The sequence below is a fragment of the Mauremys mutica genome, chromosome 8 (assembly GCF_020497125.1).
Source record: "Mauremys mutica isolate MM-2020 ecotype Southern chromosome 8, ASM2049712v1, whole genome shotgun sequence".
Lineage (NCBI taxonomy): Eukaryota > Metazoa > Chordata > Testudines > Geoemydidae > Mauremys > Mauremys mutica.
The window spans coordinates 24671816-24691822 of record NC_059079.1 but is presented as its reverse complement, the minus strand read 5'-3'; the positions used below and the strand labels follow the sequence as shown (position 1 = coordinate 24691822).

Genomic DNA, 20007 nt, shown 5'->3' with positions numbered 1-20007 from the left:
TCTGATTTACTATCACGTTGTCAACTCCTGCCTCCTATCCATCAATACTGCCAATTCCCCTTGCCCACGTGTAACACTTTCAAGCAACCACTTTCATGCTTTTTTGCATGCTGCAAACATTCACAAAAAAACCTAACTAATTATCTTCCTGAGAACTCTTCTTTTCCTTGATGCCTACAAAAAACTTGACAACTGTTAGGCTGTGGGTGTGCTGAGACCACTACTTACCATGCTGACCCATATTGTTTCACTGTACTCTTACAGTCTTGTGTGGCTATATCCATCTGTTGTATCATCTCATACTCAGATAATAAGCTGTTTGGGGCAGAGACCATCTTTTTGAGTCTATACGGAGCATAGTACAATAGGGTCTTGACCATGACTAGGGCTGCAACACTAGTCTCCATTATTATTATTTGTATTACCATAAAGAGCAGTGCTTTAGAAGTACGTGAGGTATTTGTAAAACTTTCAAAAAAAATTAAAAATTAGACAGATATTTAAGCTTGTCAGAATTTTGTTGATGATTTTGATAGGTGTTTATTTTTAAGCATTTAAGATTTTTTTTATTTAAATTTTCACAGTTGTGAGAAATTACAGGGAGGGGTCACGCAATTGGGAGGGCAGACAATTATTTAACAACTGTAGATGTTGAGATTCAAAACTTCAAAGCTTTATAATGGTTAAAATACAAATTGTCCGCATCACATCAAAATATACAAAGTAAATATCCTCAAATCAAATTAACAAGTTGTCAAGCAGCATTTTTCTTACTTTGTAAATTTTGATCATTTATGGAAATACTTTTAATTAGTTTGTGTGTTTATGGTGAATCAACACTTACTGACATTCACTGATAAAAAAATCTAAACCTTCCAAGCACAGATATAAAAATTTTACAGATATTCAAAAGAAAAGCAGTAAGGATGAAATCCATCCCATATTCATCAACTGAGCAGTCCCACTGAAGTTTTGTAAGCAACTGTACATTTTGTAGCATTGGACCCAAAAATGGACTAACCTTGTATTAAGTCAGTTATGTTTTAGCCCAGAGTAAAATTCTATAGCAGGATAAGGATTTTGTAAGAGAAATGCTGACAAAACTTTAACTATAGCATTATAAGAGCAGTCATCACAATAGAATCCTTTTTGTTCTTCCAATTTTTCCTCTCTGCTATCTAGTCCCCTCCCATTTATCTTCATCAAGAATCTTTAAAATCATCTTCATGAATTTTCCTCTTCCGTGAGTGTAAAAAAGTGCAGTAAGCATTCACAAATGTCTGTGCAGTTCAGAATTAGAAGTATTAAAAACCCTGTACTTCCTAGGTAAATTGCACTAGGTCATTTAAACAAAAAAAAAATTAATTTCTTAAAAAAAAATAATAAAAGACCCTTGTGAGCAAAACTTTTCCTTGACATGACATTTATGAAGATGGCATATCTCAACTCCCCACAAATCCCTATAAAGCAACTTGAAACTGATTACCAGGCAAAGAATTTGGCATGTTTTAAAATTACAAGCTGGAAAGGTCTTGAACATTAGCAGCATTTTTTTAACCCAAAAGCCAACTTTCAAATCTAGCTTATAATGCTAAAATTCTCATATTCATACATACACACACAGAAACAAAAAAGTTCACTCTTACCATTATATCTTTTTCCTCATCTCTACTTGTACATTAAAAATACTGAAGGAATAACTAAGCAATGATTTTTAAAGGAACAGTTACCAGTATTCTGCTGTTTGGACTGTAGATGTTCGTTATCACTTCAGGGAACTCAGCTGCCAAAAACAAAGCTGGGAATGACTTTCCCCCCTTCTTTAAATATGAGATTGTCATCTTGCAAATGAGCCTCTCACTGTATGCATGAATTCTATGTGTGATAATTAGGCATCACTTCTCTCATGCTCTGAAGTTTCAAGAAAGATAGATATCTGGAAGCAAGGAAATTAAATTGCTCAATCCAGAATGGGTTATTCCATATTTCTGAATACAACATATTTCCTTCTTTGAACTTATGTACATACCTTATACATTCCAAGAAGGATTACTTTGCTATATAGAATGTGTTCAATATTAATGTTTGCATATTCCCAAGATTTACACTGTTGAACAGAAAGTTACATAGGGAAGGGGAACTGCTATCAGAGTTATAGATTCCCTAGCATTTAGAAACAATAGTCTTTCTTCCTTCCCAGCCTGTAGAACTAACATGATTATTTTAATAGGCTGTTTTGGTTTGTTTGCCTGTAGTGTGTGTCATGTATTGAGGGAAGGAAAGCTAAGTAGAAACGAGGACAGTATCCTCTTTAGAGGTGATTATCACAGGTCAAAATTGTGCATTGGTAGGTCAAAGTGGGGAAGCTCTTTTTGCCCTGGTCAATGGGTTAGTCACTGAAGGTAACAGACTCTCTTGTACCAAAAGAAAGCATGATAGCATAACCATGTTTCGATGTGTTTTTTTGTTTCATGTGTTGACAGTAACATGTTTATACCATATCTATTTCAGAACCTTATACAGGTAGTGACTATTCTTATACAGCCAAATGGAAGTCAGAGCATCTAGATAAGGGATGGGCAAATTATGGCCTGCATGCCGGATCCGGCCTGCCAGCTGTTTTAATTCAGCCCTCAAGCTCCCGCTGGGGAGCGGGGTTAGGGGCTTACCCCACGCTGTGCTCCAGTAGGGGAGCAAGGTTGAGGGTCACTTCACGCAGCTCCTAGAAGCAGCGGCATGGCTCCCACGTGTAGGAACAGCTAGGGGGCTCCGCTCTGCACGCTGGGAACCGCAGCCAACGGGAGCTGTAGGGGAAGTGCCTGTGGACAGGGCAGCGTGCAGAGCCACCTGGCTGTGCCTCTGCATAGGAGCTGGAGAAGGGACATGCCACTGCTTCTAGGAGCCACTTAAAGTAAGCGCCGCCCAGAGCCTTCACCCCTGAGCCTCTCATGGTGCCCCAACCCCCTGCCCCAGCCCTGATCCCCCTCCCACCTTCCAAACCCCTCGGGTCCCAGCCTAGAGCACCCTCCCACACCCCAAACTTCTCATCTCCAGCCCCACCCCAAAGCCTGCACCCCCAGCGGCAGCCCTCACCCCTCCCCTCCCCCACTGCAGCCTGGAGCCCCCTCCTGCACCCTGAACTCATTTCTGGCCCCACCTCGGAACCCGCACCACCAGCCAGAACCCTCACCCCCCCTCCCATACCCCAATCCCAATTTTGTGAGCATTCATGTTCCGCCATACAATTTCTATTCCCAGATGTGACCCTCAGGCCAAAAAGTTGCCCATCCCTGATCTAGACACAAGGGGAAAAAAAAAAACCCTGAAATGAGTGAGTTTTTTTTTTTAAAGAGGAAAACTGCTTTCTGTCCTAAATGATTTGAGCAACATAAGAACTTAAAGTGTCCAACTAGAATGCCAGCAAGAGGCTTACAAAATTTTAAAGCAACTTGACACCAGTTATAAAGGATCCCATCTGAAAAACATTTACAGTGTAGGCACATATCAAGAAAAGAAAAAAAACCAAACAGAATAGGCAGTGGTGACATTTGCCTGAGAGTCTTCTAATAAGAGCTAGGTCTTATATAGCACTTTTCATAAGTAATCTAAAAAGCACTTTACAAAGGAAGACAATATCAATATCTCTATTTTACAGACGGGGAAACTGAGGGACAGAGAAGGGGAATGACTTGCCCAAGTTTATTCAGGTCAGGGGCAGTCAGGAATAGAACCCAAGTCTTCTAGGTCCCAGTCCAGCATGCTAGTTAGGCCATACTAGTCACCTTTCACTGTTTGGTAAACACTCCAATCTGTACACTGCCAATAGATTTCTGAGTAAGCTTACTTATTACAAGCAACAGGAAACAGTGTTGAGGCCTTTAATAGGCTTTTAACTAACACAAAAATCAATCTTAAAATGCCCACTTTATATACATAATCTTTTAATTTCAGGGTGATTATAATGGGGAAGCCAATGGAATAGGAATACATCTCCATTCACCTTCCTGGGATAGAATCAATTAATAGAAGCAGGTAGGAAAAGGAATTCTCTTTTTCCTGGAACAACTCCAGTTCTCTCTTTATGTATTACCAATACAAGTCAATAGATCCTAATTAAATTAAAAAGCCAGTCATATTACATGAAAACAGTATTTTTTAAAAACATCTTAAATAATAAAAGCACAACAGTTTTATATGTCACGTTGGCAATGTGCAAAAATAGAATTTACTTAAACCTAAGTTTAAATTGGAAATATATGATATAGTAACAGAAGAATACACAGCAGTAGGCCATCCCCTGACACAGACATAGCAGATGTAAGCTATAGTACGTTCCCCTCCTCTCCTCTCCTCCCCCAAACACACACACTTAGGGTACGTCTACACTTACCTGCCGGTTCGACGCGGAGAATTCGACTTTTTGGAGTTCGAACTATCGCGTCTGATCTAGACGTGATAGTTCGAACTCCGGAAGCGCCGCGGTCGACTCCGGTACTCCACCTCGGCAGAAGGAGTTGGCGGAGTCGACGGGGGAGCCGCGGAGTTCGACCCCGCCGCGTCTGGACGGGTGAGTTGTTCGAATTAGGGTACTTCGAATTCAGCTACGCTATTCACGTAGCTGAATTTGCATACCCTAATTCGAACCCCCTTCTTAGTGTAGACCAGGCCACAGTGGTCCAATTTAAGTATTGCTATTACTTTCTCATATTACTAGCTATTAGGGCTAACAAGTTAGCCATATTCTATGGCCTTCAGCTTCATCTAGAGCTGATTTTTGGTCATATTGCAACATGATAATTGATTGCCAATTGTTTCTGGCCAAAAATGCTTGTTCCTGGCTGTGGTTCGAGAACTTTAAGAAAGGTCTATGTTAAACATAACTAAATAGATAGGTTTCATTTGTGCCACCTCATTCCAAATTGACACGAGCTCAAAGAGCCTTGTAACCAAGGATATGACAAATCCACTTTTTTTAAACTTTTATCAGATGCTTACTATCAACTTCAGCATTAACTGGATACCAGATACAGATACTGACACTACAGAAGTTAGTAAAATAATGGCTGTGGGCTCTGAAGCCTGGTCCTTTTGAGCACCCACTAGCTCGCCCACTGCTAAAAGCCCCTCCCCCAGCCTAGGGAAGAGCTACTGGACTGAGAACTCAACCAACTTCGGTGGGAAAACAAAGGCAACAACAGGAACAGGTATGGAGGTCAAAGGGCAAAAACTAGGGAACCAGAAGGGGACACTGAGCAGAGAACCCCAGACAGCGCCCACTACTCCTCAAAGGCATCGGGAGAGCTGGCAGACGCTGCCCAGAGAAACTCTGCCTAGATATGAAAGCGGATAACTCCCCCCCCCCCCCCAAAGTCAGCCCCACAGTCGCAGGGGTCTCCCTCTGCCAACCTCTTCTCCCTGGTGTTACAAACGGCCACCTTGGCCATGGCCAGGAGGAGGTTGACAAGCTGGTCCCGCAACTTCGTATCTTTAGATCAGGTGTGCGTAAAGTAACAAGTGTGGGTAAAAGTGCAGCCAGAACCTCAATAAGAGGTTCTGGAGGAGTCGGAAGAGGGGCTGCAGCCTGGCACACTGAAGGTATGCGTGCGCCAGGATCTCCCTCACGCCACAGAAGGGACAGGCTTCAGGGACAGAGGTGAACTGCGCCAAGTACATGCCTGTGCTCACAGCTCCATGTAGGAGTCACCAGCTGATATCCCCGGTAGGCCGCGGGACTAAGATGGAATATAAGCTGGCCCACCAGGGTTCCCCACCCTCCACTACAGGTGAAAGATCTCACCATTTGGGTGGGGAAATGAAGCATGTGCATCATGACCACATACAGATGGTCTCTTGGCATGGTTTGGAAATAGACCAGCTGCAAGACACGCAGCCAACTTGGGGTACGAGGAGGGGGAGGCTGGGAAGGCTCACGGGCCAGGGGACCAATGGAAAGATCCAGAGGGCCTGGAGTGAGAGGCAGGCGGGGTGCACCTCTCGCAGGACCCGCTCAAAGAAAACCCCAACCTCAGGAGGACAGGGCTGCCTCCACCTCCTGGAGAATGTGCCGGGGGGTTTTAAGGGTGGAGAGCCCCATGCGCTGACCGAGCGCCAAGGGATCCACCCGAGCACCAGGGGATCCACCCAACCCCCCAGGATATAGTCCAAGAGATTTCCAATCTTGGTGACTCCCACCAGGACCAACCTCTGGCACACCAAAGGGCACTCTGCCACCTGCACACGGAGCTGAAGATTGCATAGCAGGGCCTCCACAAGGAGATCTACCCTCTCAGTGGCCGCCACGGACCTAGTTGCTGAAACCTCAGCCTCCAGGTCCAGAGGAGGTCCTGGTAGAGGACTGGCAGCTCAGAGAGGTCTCGCGGAAGACCTCTTGGATGGAGAAAAAAAAGAGCTGCCGGTCATATTGGAGGCCTTGCAGGCGGAGGAGGAAGGCACGAGCCAATATGCTCCATGCCGAGCCGCCTGCACTATAAACGAGTCTCTGCAAGGCATGGAGGCGGAAGACATGCACCTGCCTGCGCATGCACGTCAGGCCCTGTCCTCCCTTCTTCACGGGAAGATGGAGAACCCCTGCAGAGATCCAGTGCAGTTCTAGCCAAAAAAAAACCCTCCAGAACCAACTTCTGGAGATTGGCCAGGAACCTCAGGGGTGGGCACAGGGTGTTGAGTCGGTGCCAGAGCATGGACAGGACCAGTTGGTTAAGCACCAGCAATAGTGTTCAGCCCTGCAATCGCCCAGTCACCTGCCCTCTAAACCTTGCCGCTTCTCCAGCAGAGATAGATGTGCGGTAGAAAGGTAAATGCCAAGATAGAGCAGCGGACCCATGCTCCACCTGATGGCCTGAAGCATGGGTGGGAGGGAGCTTGCCTGCCACCCGGCCCCGACCACAGCTCTTGACCCAGCTGACCCGGGCAGAGGAGGCTGCTGAATAAACAGCTTGGCAAGCCTCTACCCGCACCAGGTCGTCCGGGTCCTGGACCATGAGAAGCACGTCATCGGAATACGCTGCCAGGAACAGCTGCACCTCCGGCTCATGCAGCACCAACCCCATCAACCTCTTATGAAAGAGATGGAGGAAGGGCTCAATAGCCAGAGTATACAGCTGACCTAACAGTGGACAGCCTTGCCACACTCCTTGCACAAAGCTGACAGGTGCGGTCAAGGCCCAGTTGACCCTGACCAAACACTCTGTGAAAGCGTACAGCACCTGGAGAAACCCCATAAACTGGGGCCTGAAGCCGAATGCCCGCGGAGTGCCCAGGAGATAACTGTGGTCTGTACGGTCGAATGCCTTTTCCTGATCCAATGACAGGAGGGTGAACAACAGATCATCCCTACACCCAAGCTCTAAGAGATCCCAGACCAGGTAAAGTTTATCAAAGATGGTACGGCCCGGGATGGTGTAGGTCTGGTCAGGATGGACCACAGCGAGATGGCCTTTGCTATGACCTTGAAAAGGACCTAGGGGTTACAGTGGACGAGAAGTTGGATATGAGTCAGTGTACCCTTGTTGCCAAGAAGGCTAACGGCATTTTGGGCTGTATAAGTAGGGGCATTGCCAGCAGATCGAGGGACGTGATCATTCCTCTCGATTCAACATTGGTGAGGCCTCATCTGGAGTATTGTGTCCAGTTTTGAGCCCCACGCTACAAGAAAGATGTGGAAAAATTGGAAAGAGTCCGGCGGAGGGCTACAAAAATGATTAGGGGGCTGGAGCACATGACTTATGAGGAGAGGCTGAGGGAACTGGGATTGTTTAGTCTGCAGAAGAGAAGAATGAGGGGGGATTTGATAGCTGCGTTCAACTACCTGAAAAGAGGTTCCAAAGAGGATGGATTTAGTCTGTTCTCAGTGGTACCAGATGACAGAACAAGTAGTAATGGTCTCAAGTTGCAGTGGGGGAGGTTTAGGTTGGATATTAGGAAAAACTTTTTCACTAGGAGGGTGGTGAAGCACTAGAATGGGTTACTTAGGGAGGTGGTGGAATCACCTTCCTCAGAGGTTTTTAAGGTCAGGCTGATTTAGTTGGGGATTGGGTCCTGCTTTGAGCAGGGGGTTGGACTAGATGACCTCCTGAGGTCCCTTCCAACCCTGATATTCTATGATTCTAGCAGCTCGTGCTGAGGAGCGAGATGGGACGCCAGTTCCGGAGATCGCAGAGGTCCCCCTTCTTTGGCAGCAAGGCGAGCACTGCTTACCTGCATGACAGGGGGAGGACCCTGCTCTCCAACGATTCGGGCCAGATGGTGGCAAGGTCCAGGCCGAGGATGTCCCAGAACACGCAACAGAAATTCCATGGTCCATGCCCAGGGATTTATTAGTGGGCATGAGACGGAGAGCTTCCGAGAACTTGGCCAGAGTGAGAGGCAGCTCCAGCTGTTCCCAGTCACCCCTGCTGACTGTCGTGAGTTCATCCCAAAGCACTCTGCAGGCATTAGTGTTGGTCGGATCTGGAGAGAAAAGGCCAGCACAGAAGGCCCATGCCCTCTTGCATATCTCCACCAGATCCATGAGGGGGGGTAGCATCAGCTGCCAAAAGGCGGGTGACATGCTTAACCTCCCATCTTCTACTGCAGGGCACAGAAGAAGCGGGAGCCACGATCCATCTCCCTCAGGAGCTGAAGCCTGTTAGGAAGATGCTAGAATCAACACAGCAAACCATCCTGAAATATGAATATCCTAAAAAGGAATCAAAAGTAGTACTGACTGAATGAGAGCACTGAAGTGCCAAGGCAAGGGGCACACAGAATTTAGTGGTGGTATATGTTAAAAAGCCAGGTTGCATTTAGCTGAAAAGAGAAGCCACACTAGAGAAAGAGTCACAAACCCCAGAAGAGGAACTTAGGGCTTTCGTTCCCTCCCACCCCCCGTGGCTGGCATGCCAGCCACGGGGGGAGAAGTCTCGGATCCCGAGCCGGTCAGAACAGCTCTGCATATCACCATGCGGCAGCGAACAACAACAAACGCGGCTGTTCCTTGAGGCGCTGCCAGTTTCCCCAGCCCGCGCCGCGGCTCCGCAGACCCTCTCGCCCCATCCAGCCTCCCGTCGCAATAAAGCGCTAGTTCTATGTAGCCTGAGCGCGTTACACGGGGGTGATATTGTCTCGTGAGCACGCTGCACAACAACGCCGGTTCACAAGCCGCGGCAGCCGCCTCCCCCCGCGGCACTGCAAGCCCCCAGCCCAGCGGGCCGACCGGCTTCGCCGCATCAGTTCTGGACGGCAGTCACCCGGCAGGCGATGCTTCTCTTCCCCAGTGGCACCACCCCAGCGCGCCCCGGGGGGCAGCCCCAGAGCCAGGCTGGGCCAGGAGCTCTGCGCCCCCAGATTTCACCCCCGGGGTGGGACTGTGCCCTGGAGGCAACGAGCTCCCTCAGCACGGGGGGGGGGGTGCTCAGACCCCAGCGGCCCGCGAATGGCAGTAACCGCTCGCCCCGCGCGGAGCTTCTCTCTCCCTCCCTGACTCACTCAAAGCCGCAGAAGTCTCGGTCAGCGTTAGCAGGTCGCGAGCCAACCGAGCTCCCAGCAGCCACCGCGCTCCAGCTGAGGCTGTAGCTCCACGCGCTGAAAATTAACCTTCAAAGCTCGCGAGATCCACCTGTCTCCCTTCCGCGATCTCCCAAATCCCGAACCGATAAAAGTCATCGCGTGACATCCAGCCCCCCTTTCCCCGTACACGATGGAGCCTCTGAAATCCCGTTCCAGAAAGGAACTATCGCGAGCTTTATCTCCCCGCCTCTGAGGATTTCCTCTTCCGTGTCCCCTGAAGGACATCTCCGGAGATATAACCTCGACCCCACACATATACCGGCTTTCAGAGTGAAGTCTCACGAGATTTCCTCTTCTTCCACGTGAACCTCCACGAAATCCCACCCCTCCCTTCCAGAGGTCTCGCGAGGTTTCCTCTCCTTCCCTGCCCCCCTCCCCTGAGCACGATGCCGCGCAGGAATGTGAAAGGCTCCCGCCCGCCGCCATTTTCTTTCTTTCTTGGCAGGCAGCGAGTAGGGCAGGAAGCGCCGGCGGAGCGGCTATGGCGGATTATTCCACGGTGCCCCCTCCTGCTTCGGGCGCGCCCGGAGGAGGAGGAGGCGGAGGTGGGGGAGTCAACGATGCCTTTAAAGACGCACTGCAGCGGGCTAGGCAGGTGTGTAATGTGGGCACCAGCCCATCGGTAGCTCCGACCCTCAGGCTCGGGGGCCTGGAAGCGGCTCCCGATAGGGCATCCTCTGATCCTCAGCACCGGAATCTCCCCTCTACCTATTCTGGGACAAATAGGGTGGGTCCTACGCAAATCCTTTGAAGCGTATCGGGCGGCTTCAGGGGTTTGTTCTGGGGCGGGGGCTGGAGTAAGGCTGGGTCCGCTTCCCTTTCAGGGGCCTCGTTTTCTGCGCACGTTGGGGTGACGGCGGTGCTATTTGTGTCTTCCCCATTCCCCGCCCTGTGTACGCAGTGAGGAGGGATTCCTGTGCCTCCCCAGCACACAACGATCGGGGAGGGGGGGCTCCTGCAGCGCCCTTGCCCCTTCAACACACAATGGGATGGGGGGCGGAGGGTCCCCACCTCTGCTCGATCCCCGGAAACCTCCCCCTGTACCCACAAGCTCCGTGAAGGGAGAGGTTAGGGAGGCGACTTTTCCCGGGCCTTCCCGCTGAGCCGTTTGGGGGGGAAGCAAAGAGCGAAATCACAGCTAGTTACAACAAACGCCTTATCCCAGGCAGCGCGGGGTCACCGTCCTGCGCTGGCTGGGGAGGCGAAGGAGAAGGAACTGCTGCTGGCAGGTTTTCGACGAGGATCCCACCTCGTGCTCTAAAAGGCTCGGGTTCGGTTCCATTTATTATGTTACCTGAGGCGGTCTTGTATCCTGGTAACCTGCTCAAACTAGTTTGAAAGTGTTGGGTTCGTTGGTCCTGAGCTAAAACTACAAATTGCCGTTGAGTACTCTCGCTCCTTTAGTTTTACTTTTAACTTGATTTGCACATTCGTCGTTTTTCAGTTGGCTGCACATAAGACTTCATTTGGTAACCAGCAAGATGTAACTTTATACAATATTTATAAAGGGAAAGTCAGTGCAGTTTTGAGATTTAAGGTGATCTTGCTAGGAGTTGGGCTCTCTGTGAGAGAACTCATTGTGTTTTAATGAGATGTAATATCTCAAAGATCTTCTGGCAAATACATGGTGCTGCCATTTCTAAATGCAGCAGTCTCTTCTACTTCCTCCATGGGTGAAACCTCAAGAGTTCAACAACCTCCTTTTTGTAAAGGGAAATCTGTAACAATGCAAAATGCTCTTTAAATGCCCTTCTTAAAGCAAAATGATAATTTGATCAAGTGTGCTCCAAGATGATATGCAAAGAGGGACTTTTTTTCATCATTGAGATGTATATTGTTTTTAATATGTATTTTTTTTAAACCTCCAGTAAAACTAGGGCAAACCAGGACTGATCTGCAAGGTAAAAAGTATCTCATATTTGTTTTAATTATTTTTACTTTTATCTAGATTGCAGCAAAAATTGGAGGTGATGGAGGGACATCAATGAATTCAAATGATTACGGTTATGGAGGACAAAAAAGACCTCTTGAGGATGGAGGTATGCTGTCAAATATATGTATACTACCATAATTCATTTTGTTCATGGCAGCGGTGTCAAAAACATCCTAAATTTTCCACCGAAACAATAGTATAGATCCATATTGTACCGGCATGTGCTCCCTTTAAAGAACACCACACGCTTTCCCAATTTGGTTTTAATGGGGATGTTTGTTTAGAAATCAGTGGCGCTATTTAGGTCTTAAATCTAAAGTCTGTAAATCAATTCTTAGACCATTACCTGACCTCTTGTACTGACACAATGCAGTAAATTTTAAGAGGAAAACCCATGGGTAAGGTAGGTGAAACATAAATAATTTAGAAGATACCTTTACGCAGATATGTTGTTGAAATCTTTTATTCCCTATTAAGGTTGAAGGTGGTCACCTTTCAAACCTATGCTGGTTTGACCTCTGATTTATTATTGAAGGTACCGCATCTGGTAAACTATTTTTAATGCATTTCATTGTAAAGGCATAGGACTTTAAAAAAAAAAAAAAAAAAAGTCAGGGAAAATAAAAATTCTACTTGGCTAAATCTTTTACTAACTTCAGCATACAGCACGCATGAACCCTGATAAGATCATGCTGTAAATATTTCCTCTACTTTTGTTGCAGTTTCCACTTTTTGACTTACTTTACGTTGCAGAAAAGTTTGCTACTGAATTGTGTGGCGTGTCTTCTGATTTTTACTATACTACTAGTGTGAACTTAACAGGGTTTGATATGTTTAATATACACACATAATCCTGACTAAATTATGGAGAGAAACTTCTGAACTTGGAGGTGTTGAAAATATTTTGTTAGGTCTATATGAGCTGTGACTTTTTTTTTCCTTTAAGAGGATTGTGACTCAGTTTACAGAATGTAATTAAGGCTTCAGACCAGGAGTTCTTGTATTCTCTATTAAAGTGTTTTTCTATTAATAGTGAGGTTTTTAATATACAAAAATGAGCTAATGATGCTTCAGATGATGTATGTAATGTATTCTTTTTATTTTATGTGTAGATGGCTCTTGGACAAGTCCGAGCAGTACAACACACTGGGAGGGAATGCCCTCTCCTTTTAAAGGCAGGAATTTTTATTTATTACCTGTGTTTAGTATGTAAACGTGAAATAAACTAGTGGATCTTTTGAAATGGATGACACAAATATTTCTTGGATTATGTGTCTGACTTTTTGCTACACATAAATTATGATGGTTCATCACAACTTTGAATTTGGGGTGGGGAAGGAAACATCTGAAGTAGTCTTTTCAGATATAGGTTGTCAGTGCCTTTCATTTTGCTTATTTGTACAAAGAGGATTTTTTATGTTAGTGATAGAGTTGCTTTGAATCTACTTTTTTGTTTCTTTTTTCTTTTTCTTTTTTTTTTTTTTTTTGAAGTTTTATGCTGTGAAATGCTTGATATTTGGATAGGAATTTCATACCACAGTTCAGACTCAGATTGCATTGCAGGGGATTATTGTTGCTTCTTAAATTCTATATAGATTTGTGGTCACTTGTCAGAAATTTTTTTAAGCCATTGTTTATTTTCATACTGATTTTTGGTGGACTTTTATCTTCAGTTCTTACTGTAGAAGCATCATTAGCTTGAGAAGCGAGTTATTAGGAGCAGAGTTAAATGTTGTTGCTTATCTTAGCTAAGTTTCATTAACTGTTTATGGATATCCAATCTACAGTATGTTTCTAAAACTATGCTTTTCTTAAACCACTGGATAGACAAATGGAAATACTTAACTTCTTTTCAAGTATACTAACCGAGTACCGTACTTATAATATTTCTTTTTTATTCAGATCTATTCCCTGAAATTACCAAAACAAATTCTTTGACTAAAAATACACTGGAAAAGTTACGATTCACACTCATGGGACAGCCATTAGTTTAAAAGATTCTTGTTTCTTGGCAAAAAATAAAAAAAATCTTAATTTTGCAGATCAACCAGATGCTAAGAAAGTTGCTCCTCAGAATGACTGTAAGTATTTTTTATTTCATTGCAAATAAAACCTAAACAAGTGTACATTTTCAGAGCAAGAGTATGATGCAGTATTCTGGTAGGTAATGTTGAACCAGTGAGATCACAGTGACTTGATCCGTATATCTCAAGTTTCTTTAAGTAAAATAGGCTTGTTCTTGAACAGTTTGATAGTTGTGGAATATTATGTACTAGCAACAGAGCTGAGAATCAGTTTGTCTTTTTCAGCTATACTTTTATACCTCTTCTTGGCAACCTTTTTTAAAACCCAGCTTTGTCAGAAGTAGCTAGTGGGAAATTTCTGGCTTAATTGTGAGAGAATTTTGTCTTTATTTGTGAATTTAACTTTAAAAATACTTTTTATTTGTAGCTTTTGGAACCCAGCTACCCCCGATGCATCAGCAACAAAGGTAGGAGCCATAATTAACATTTTGTTTACACTTACTTTTTAGAATTGGTGCATTTCCAGGAAACAACTTCAAAACATTTCTCCTAAAAAGACAATGTTTGAACATAATAATGAAACACAATTGTGAAGTGATGCTTGTTACAATTTAGCCACAATAGGCATAAGCTAAATATTTGAAATGTATGTAATAGGATTAGTGTCCGATCCCACATCTAGAACTGCATGGGGACTTGATATCATGTCATATGTGGGATGTGTGATCCATAGGGTCGAGCATCTGGTCTTAAGGAAAAGGTTATTTTAAAAGCAAGAGGGAAAGATTTCTTAAGGGGAAAAATATTGGAGTTAACAAAATTTATGCCAAACATATCTGATCAATAACTTATGCTGCATTCTTCTCATCTTGCTTCTTCCCTCTGCTGCCTCAAAAACACAAAACTAACCAACTTGCCGACATGCCCTTTTAATTCTTGATGTGCATTTTTTTGTTCTGGAAATGGCCTATATTTTTATACATCTGTAACATACTTCTAATGCTACATAACTAGCAACATTTTAATAATCATGGAATATACTGGTCTTTTTCATACCAAACAGATTTTTAGCAGAAATAATTGATCTATTATGAAGTACATAAATCTAGTATCTAAATTTTATATGTTAATTAGGAATGTCGTTTTTGCCTTCTAATATTACTGTTTGGTATTCTGTGTTTACAGATTGTCATTTTGGCTTTTAATCTCTATTTAACCTGAAGAATTTCAGGTTGAAATGGGCAAAACTTCTGAAGTAAAATTGCATAAACTTGGCTCCCGTTCAAGTCACTAGATGCAGTAGATGCACCCACAGAAAGGCATTTCCCCAAAATGTTACAGTATGTTTCTCCTTGGTGTGATTGTGGGGAAGGCAGCCAGTCTTTCTGTACAGATGAAAAATATTCTCTAAATTCTAAGCCAGTGTGGTCTCCTAAACATATGTTATCTTTTGTTATATTTTGTCTTTTTTTAGGTCTGTAATGACAGAGGAGTACAAAGTTCCAGATGGAATGGTTGGATTCAGTAAGTAATATAAATAAAATATACAATATAAGGGAGTTCTTAACAAATGTTGTTGTTGGTAGTAACATCCTTTGTTTTTATCCCTCAAGTAATTGGCAGAGGAGGAGAACAGATTTCACGCATACAGCAAGAATCTGGATGCAAAATACAAATTGCTCCTGGTAATTATTTCCTTTTGAGGTTATATACATTTAGTGGTAACAAGTTTGGAACACTGATCATTGGTTTTTAAACTAAATTTATTCTCACCTTTAACAACTGGGAACAGATACAAGTAATTTAAGTGCAAAAAAATCTTAAATCTTGACTGTCATTTTATTGGTTTGGTGAAGTGTTAAAACTTCCCACAACACACTTTTTTCTAGTTACTTAGCCACTGATTCCTTGCGAGTTAAACAGAATTTTTAAATCTGTTTCATTTTACAAACTTTATAGATAGCGGTGGCCTGCCTGATAGATCTTGCATGTTAACTGGAACACCCGAATCTGTTCAGTAAGTATATTGTCTAATAATTTCAAATATTTTTATATCTAAAAATGTCATATGACTCCTATACAGTGAGGTGACAATAACTAGGCTTGAAAAGATTCAGTTTTTATTGGTAAACATTGATTGTAATGCACACAGAAATTGACAAAAATGTGTTTTCACTGATGATCAAAATTTACAGATAGGCAAAATAAGAAAAATGCTGTTTGAGTGAATTTGATTTAAGGATATTTCCTTTGCATACTCTTGTCATGTGCTATTGACAGTTTGTGTTTTAACAGTTATAAAGCTTCAGTTCTTTGAATCTGAGCGTTTATGGTCATTAAGTAATTATTCTGACCCCATGTTGTCTTGGGGGGAGAGAGGAGCATAATTTCCCACAACTCTGAACATTTAAATAGATAATGTAGAGAAATGCTTAAGAGTAAGAATTGGATTGTACTGAGCCTGAATATAACCATTCAACTGTTAAAATGAAGTAGCCCCTTTTCTTGCAGTCAGGTCTGTGCTGATGGATCAGACCCTAAGGATATTATTAAATCAAGGATGAAACATTTGATCTGACTGAACAATGCAGCTGGCCCAATTTTGGCTAGTAATTACCAATCTGTACACTAGTTTCAGCATGGGTACAAAGTGGGTCAGAGTGGTGGTGTGACCATGCCATTTGATTTTATGTTATGTAATTTTCTGGATAAAGTTAATATTAAAATGTGGTCTTTCTGATGATTAGTAGGGCTTGGGAGACATTTGTAAATTTGAGTTCCCTTACTATTTTTCTTACTGCCATAATGTTAATAGTAATTTGAATTTGATCTGTTGCCAAGTAATTTAGTTTACAATATGTCAGTAAGCGAAAAGACATTAACGTTTATTAAACATAGATTAAAAAAATAAAGGGGGGGGCCTAGAACATCTACTTTTTTTAATTTTGAAAGCGTCTTATGCCTTTCACTCAAATTAGCCTGCTTAGGAATAGCTTTTTAGCAGACCAGTTGATCACAACAAAATGTTACAAGATTAGATTCATTCTGGCTCGATAGGATAAGCACTTATTAGCCAGAAGACAAATTGATAAAGAAGCAACTGGATTCAGGTGGGTGTGGAAATTTCTCCATTGAGGAGTAATAGTAGAAACCCTAGTTTCTCTTCTTTGAAGTTACTCACGGCACAGTCATGGATATGTTGGTGTTCAGTCAGAACATTTAGGATTTTAAAAGAAGGCCCAATGGTGTGAAGATAAATGTGTTCCTATTATATAGTAGTGGTGGGAGTAATCATGGTGGTACTTGGTAAATCAAGGCTTTCCAGTACACAAGACTTAGGCTTTTAGCTGAGACAGTAATGTTTAGATGCCTCCTAGTCTGAATCCTTACTGTCTTTATGGTTTAGATGACCTGTTTCTAAAGCAACATAGTGCCCATTGATAGAAGACTTGCATCAGCAGAGAGAATTTTCATCATCCTGTGCTGTGGTGGGTTGGTCTGTGAAATTACACAGCAGAGTATATTCTAGTTGAATGCTGGAAAGTCTAGTGCAGAGGTTCTCAAACTGTGGTCCACAGACCGTCAGTGACCTGCAAGCTCCATTCAGGTGGTCCGTGGATAGTTCCCTCTAAGGGTAGGTCCATACTTACCGCGCGGGTCGATGCGGTGAGTTCAACTTCGCGGAGTTCGAACTATCGCGTCTAATCAAGACGCGATAGTTCAAACTCCCCACGTGCTCCGGTCGACTCCGGAACTCCACCACCGCAAACGGCGGTGGTGGACTCGACCTTGGAGCCGCGGAGTTCAACCCCGCCACGTCTGGACGGGTAAGTCAGTCGAACTAAGGTAAGCTATTTGCGTAGCTGAAGTCGCGTACCTTAGTTCGACCACACCCACACACCACCACCACCCCGTAGTGTAGACCAGACCTACGGTGCGTGCCTGGGCAGCTGCACACAACAGAATGAAGGGTGACCCGCCTAATTAGTGGAGCTGTGCAGGCTTGGCTTCACTAATTAGGTGCCTGGACCTTGGAAAAGATGCCATAGGTTGCCTACCCCTGGGTTAGGCCTTTGACTCTTGCCTGTATGTTATCTTAATAGCTAGGAGTTGAGGATTTTTTTCAAAGACTTCTGTTGTGAAATTTTGTTTTAGTGACTGGTTTTGGTGATAGTAAGGTGGTGAGGCAATAATTATCCTCAGTTTCTAAATAAACTGATTCCCAAATGCCTTCAAAAGGGAAAAGTAGAAATTTTCAATTTATTTTTATGTTTGATTGTTACATTTGTCTGTTTCCTATTTAGCTAGTTCATGGCATACAGTAGAACCTTGGAGTTATGAACACCTCGTGAATGGAGATTGTTCGTAACTTTGAAATGTTTGAAACTCTGAACAAAATGTTATGGTGGTTCTTTCAAAAGTTTCCAACTGAACAATGACTTAATATAGCTTGGAAATTTTACTATGCAGAAGAAAAATGCTGCTTTCCCTTTATTTTTTTTTTAGTAGTTGACGTTTTAACACAGTACTGTACTGTTTTTTTGTTGTTGTTTTTTTTTTGTTCCTGATCATAGAATAGAATATCAGGGTTGGAAGGGACCTCAGGAGGTCATCTAATTTGTTGGTATTGATGGAATGTTTCTTAGGCCTGGTCTACACTAAGGGGGGGAGGGGTCGAACTAGGGTACGCAAGTTCAGCTACGCGAATAGCGTAGCTGAACTCGAAGTACCCTAGTTCGACTGACTTACCCGTCCAGACGCGGCGGGGTCGACTCCGCCACCGCCGTTCGCGGTGGTGGAGTTCCGGAGTCGACTGGAGCGCGCGGGGAGTTCGAACTAGCGCGTCTTGATTAGACGCGATAGTTCGAACTCCGAGAAGTCGAACTCACCGCTTCGACCCGGACGGTGAGTATAGACCTACCCTTATTGTACTAGAAAAATGGAAGTGACTATTGATAAACACTGAAAACTTTAAATTGCAAACAAATTAATGGAACAGGGACAGGCAAATGAGAATGTAATGAAATAGGAGAATTTCTCCTTGTATGGTGAATGTGCCCAAAAAAATTGACATTTTGGAAAGCTGTTGGAGATTTCAGAAGGAAGATGACAGGGTGTCTAATAACCCCTGTGTGCTTTTATTAAATTGTCCTGAAAACTCTGCATCTTATAAAAGCCATAAGGAACTAATAACTTATCCCCTAGTTGCAACTAGAATTACTGTAGCATGGTGGTAGAAGGCCCTATTGTCTGGTATTGAAAAGTGTGGAAAATTCTGGTGCTAGAAAAAGTAACTCAAGTCAGAGTTCTACAGGGGAGAAGGAAAAAAGGTAACTACCTAGAAGTCTGGTGGAACTTTTTGAAAATTTGCTGGAAGAAGGTTATCGGCCACCACCATATCGGATAGTTTGAGAACTTGTTTTAGTGCTGAAGAAGGAGGAAACACCTTCAGTAATAGTCAAAATTAAATTAAAAATTGAGATATTAAAAGAAGGAAAAAGGAGAAACTTAATATCATGTAGAGTTTTGCTACAACTAGTAAACAAGTAAGAAAAACAGGTGGACCTAAATGTGAGATAATGAAAGACTTCAACAGATAAGACAGAAGAAGAAAGTAGAAAAGCATCAGCCACAATACCTGCTCAATACCATGAAGCTGAAGAAAGTGACTGGAAACAGGTCTCATCAGTACAATTTCAGGGACTTGGATATGTGGCATTAAGTTCACTTTCTTATTTCACATTATATAATTGGGCATCTAAACCAGTACAGTTGTTTCACTCTTCTTAGAACGCTTAATAGGATGTGAATCTACCATATTCACATGTTCACACTGAGCTCATCTTCATGGAGTCTCACATAAAGATGTTAAGAGAAGCTAAACTGGGAAAGCATCCTGTAGAACTTGAGAAATACATCTTTTATGGATATCAAATTATACAAATGTCAGTTAAAATTGTAATGAAGAAACTTTTTGGCTGTGTGAAATGAATTTTTCCAACTGGAACAATGCGCAGTTTGTAATACATTTAGCAGTAACTGTCCTGTCTGTCTTCACAGGTCTGCAAAGAGACTGCTTGACCAGATAGTTGAAAAGGGAAGACCTACACCTGGCTTTCATCATGGTGATGGACCAGGAAATGCTGTCCAAGAAATTATGATTCCAGCTAGTAAGGCAGGATTGGTTATTGGAAAAGGTGGAGAGACCATTAAGCAACTTCAGGTAAGTTTTAAACATGGGTAGGGGTGGGGGTGCGCCTGTGTGTGTGTGAGAAAGAGAGGGGTCAGACTTTGGAATTGCATGGAAATTCAGTTTTATATTGTCAAATAGGAACGAGCAGGAGTCAAAATGGTCATGATTCAAGATGGGCCACAGAACACTGGTGCAGACAAACCTCTTAGGATTACAGGAGACCCGTACAAAGTTCAAGTAAGGAGTTTGTTTCCAGCTTTATCTTTTTTATGTATATCAAAACAGTTTTA

At 43.5% G+C, this 20007-nt stretch overlaps 2 protein-coding genes across 17 annotated transcripts in view; one reads left to right on the top strand and one right to left on the bottom strand.

The window, feature by feature from the left end:
- DNAJB4 (DnaJ heat shock protein family (Hsp40) member B4) overlaps nucleotides 1-9548 on the bottom strand; it is a 41446-nt gene extending 31898 nt beyond the window's left edge. The window contains exon 1 of the mRNA XM_045028231.1: nucleotides 9487-9548. The gene's annotated coding sequence lies outside the window, so the exon portion shown is untranslated. The remainder of the gene's footprint in view (nucleotides 1-9486) is intronic.
- A 402-nt stretch (nucleotides 9549-9950) lies between these two features.
- The window catches only part of FUBP1 (far upstream element binding protein 1), a 55113-nt gene continuing 45056 nt past the window's right edge, over nucleotides 9951-20007 (top strand). For 9 of the 16 annotated variants that reach the window (XM_045026379.1, XM_045026378.1, XR_006581479.1 and 6 more), the window contains exons 1-10: nucleotides 9951-10294; nucleotides 11516-11606; nucleotides 12613-12675; nucleotides 13543-13581; nucleotides 13952-13991; nucleotides 14999-15048; nucleotides 15138-15209; nucleotides 15484-15541; nucleotides 19585-19747; nucleotides 19856-19954. In XM_045026379.1, coding sequence (XP_044882314.1) covers nucleotides 10049-10294; nucleotides 11516-11606; nucleotides 12613-12675; nucleotides 13543-13581; nucleotides 13952-13991; nucleotides 14999-15048; nucleotides 15138-15209; nucleotides 15484-15541; nucleotides 19585-19747; nucleotides 19856-19954 — 921 coding nt within the window. In that variant the 5' untranslated portion in view covers nucleotides 9951-10048. The remainder of the gene's footprint in view (nucleotides 10295-11515; nucleotides 11607-12612; nucleotides 12676-13542; nucleotides 13582-13951; nucleotides 13992-14998; nucleotides 15049-15137; nucleotides 15210-15483; nucleotides 15542-19584; nucleotides 19748-19855; nucleotides 19955-20007) is intronic. The other 7 variants (XM_045026382.1, XM_045026381.1, XM_045026383.1 and 4 more) reach the window with 7 other exon arrangements.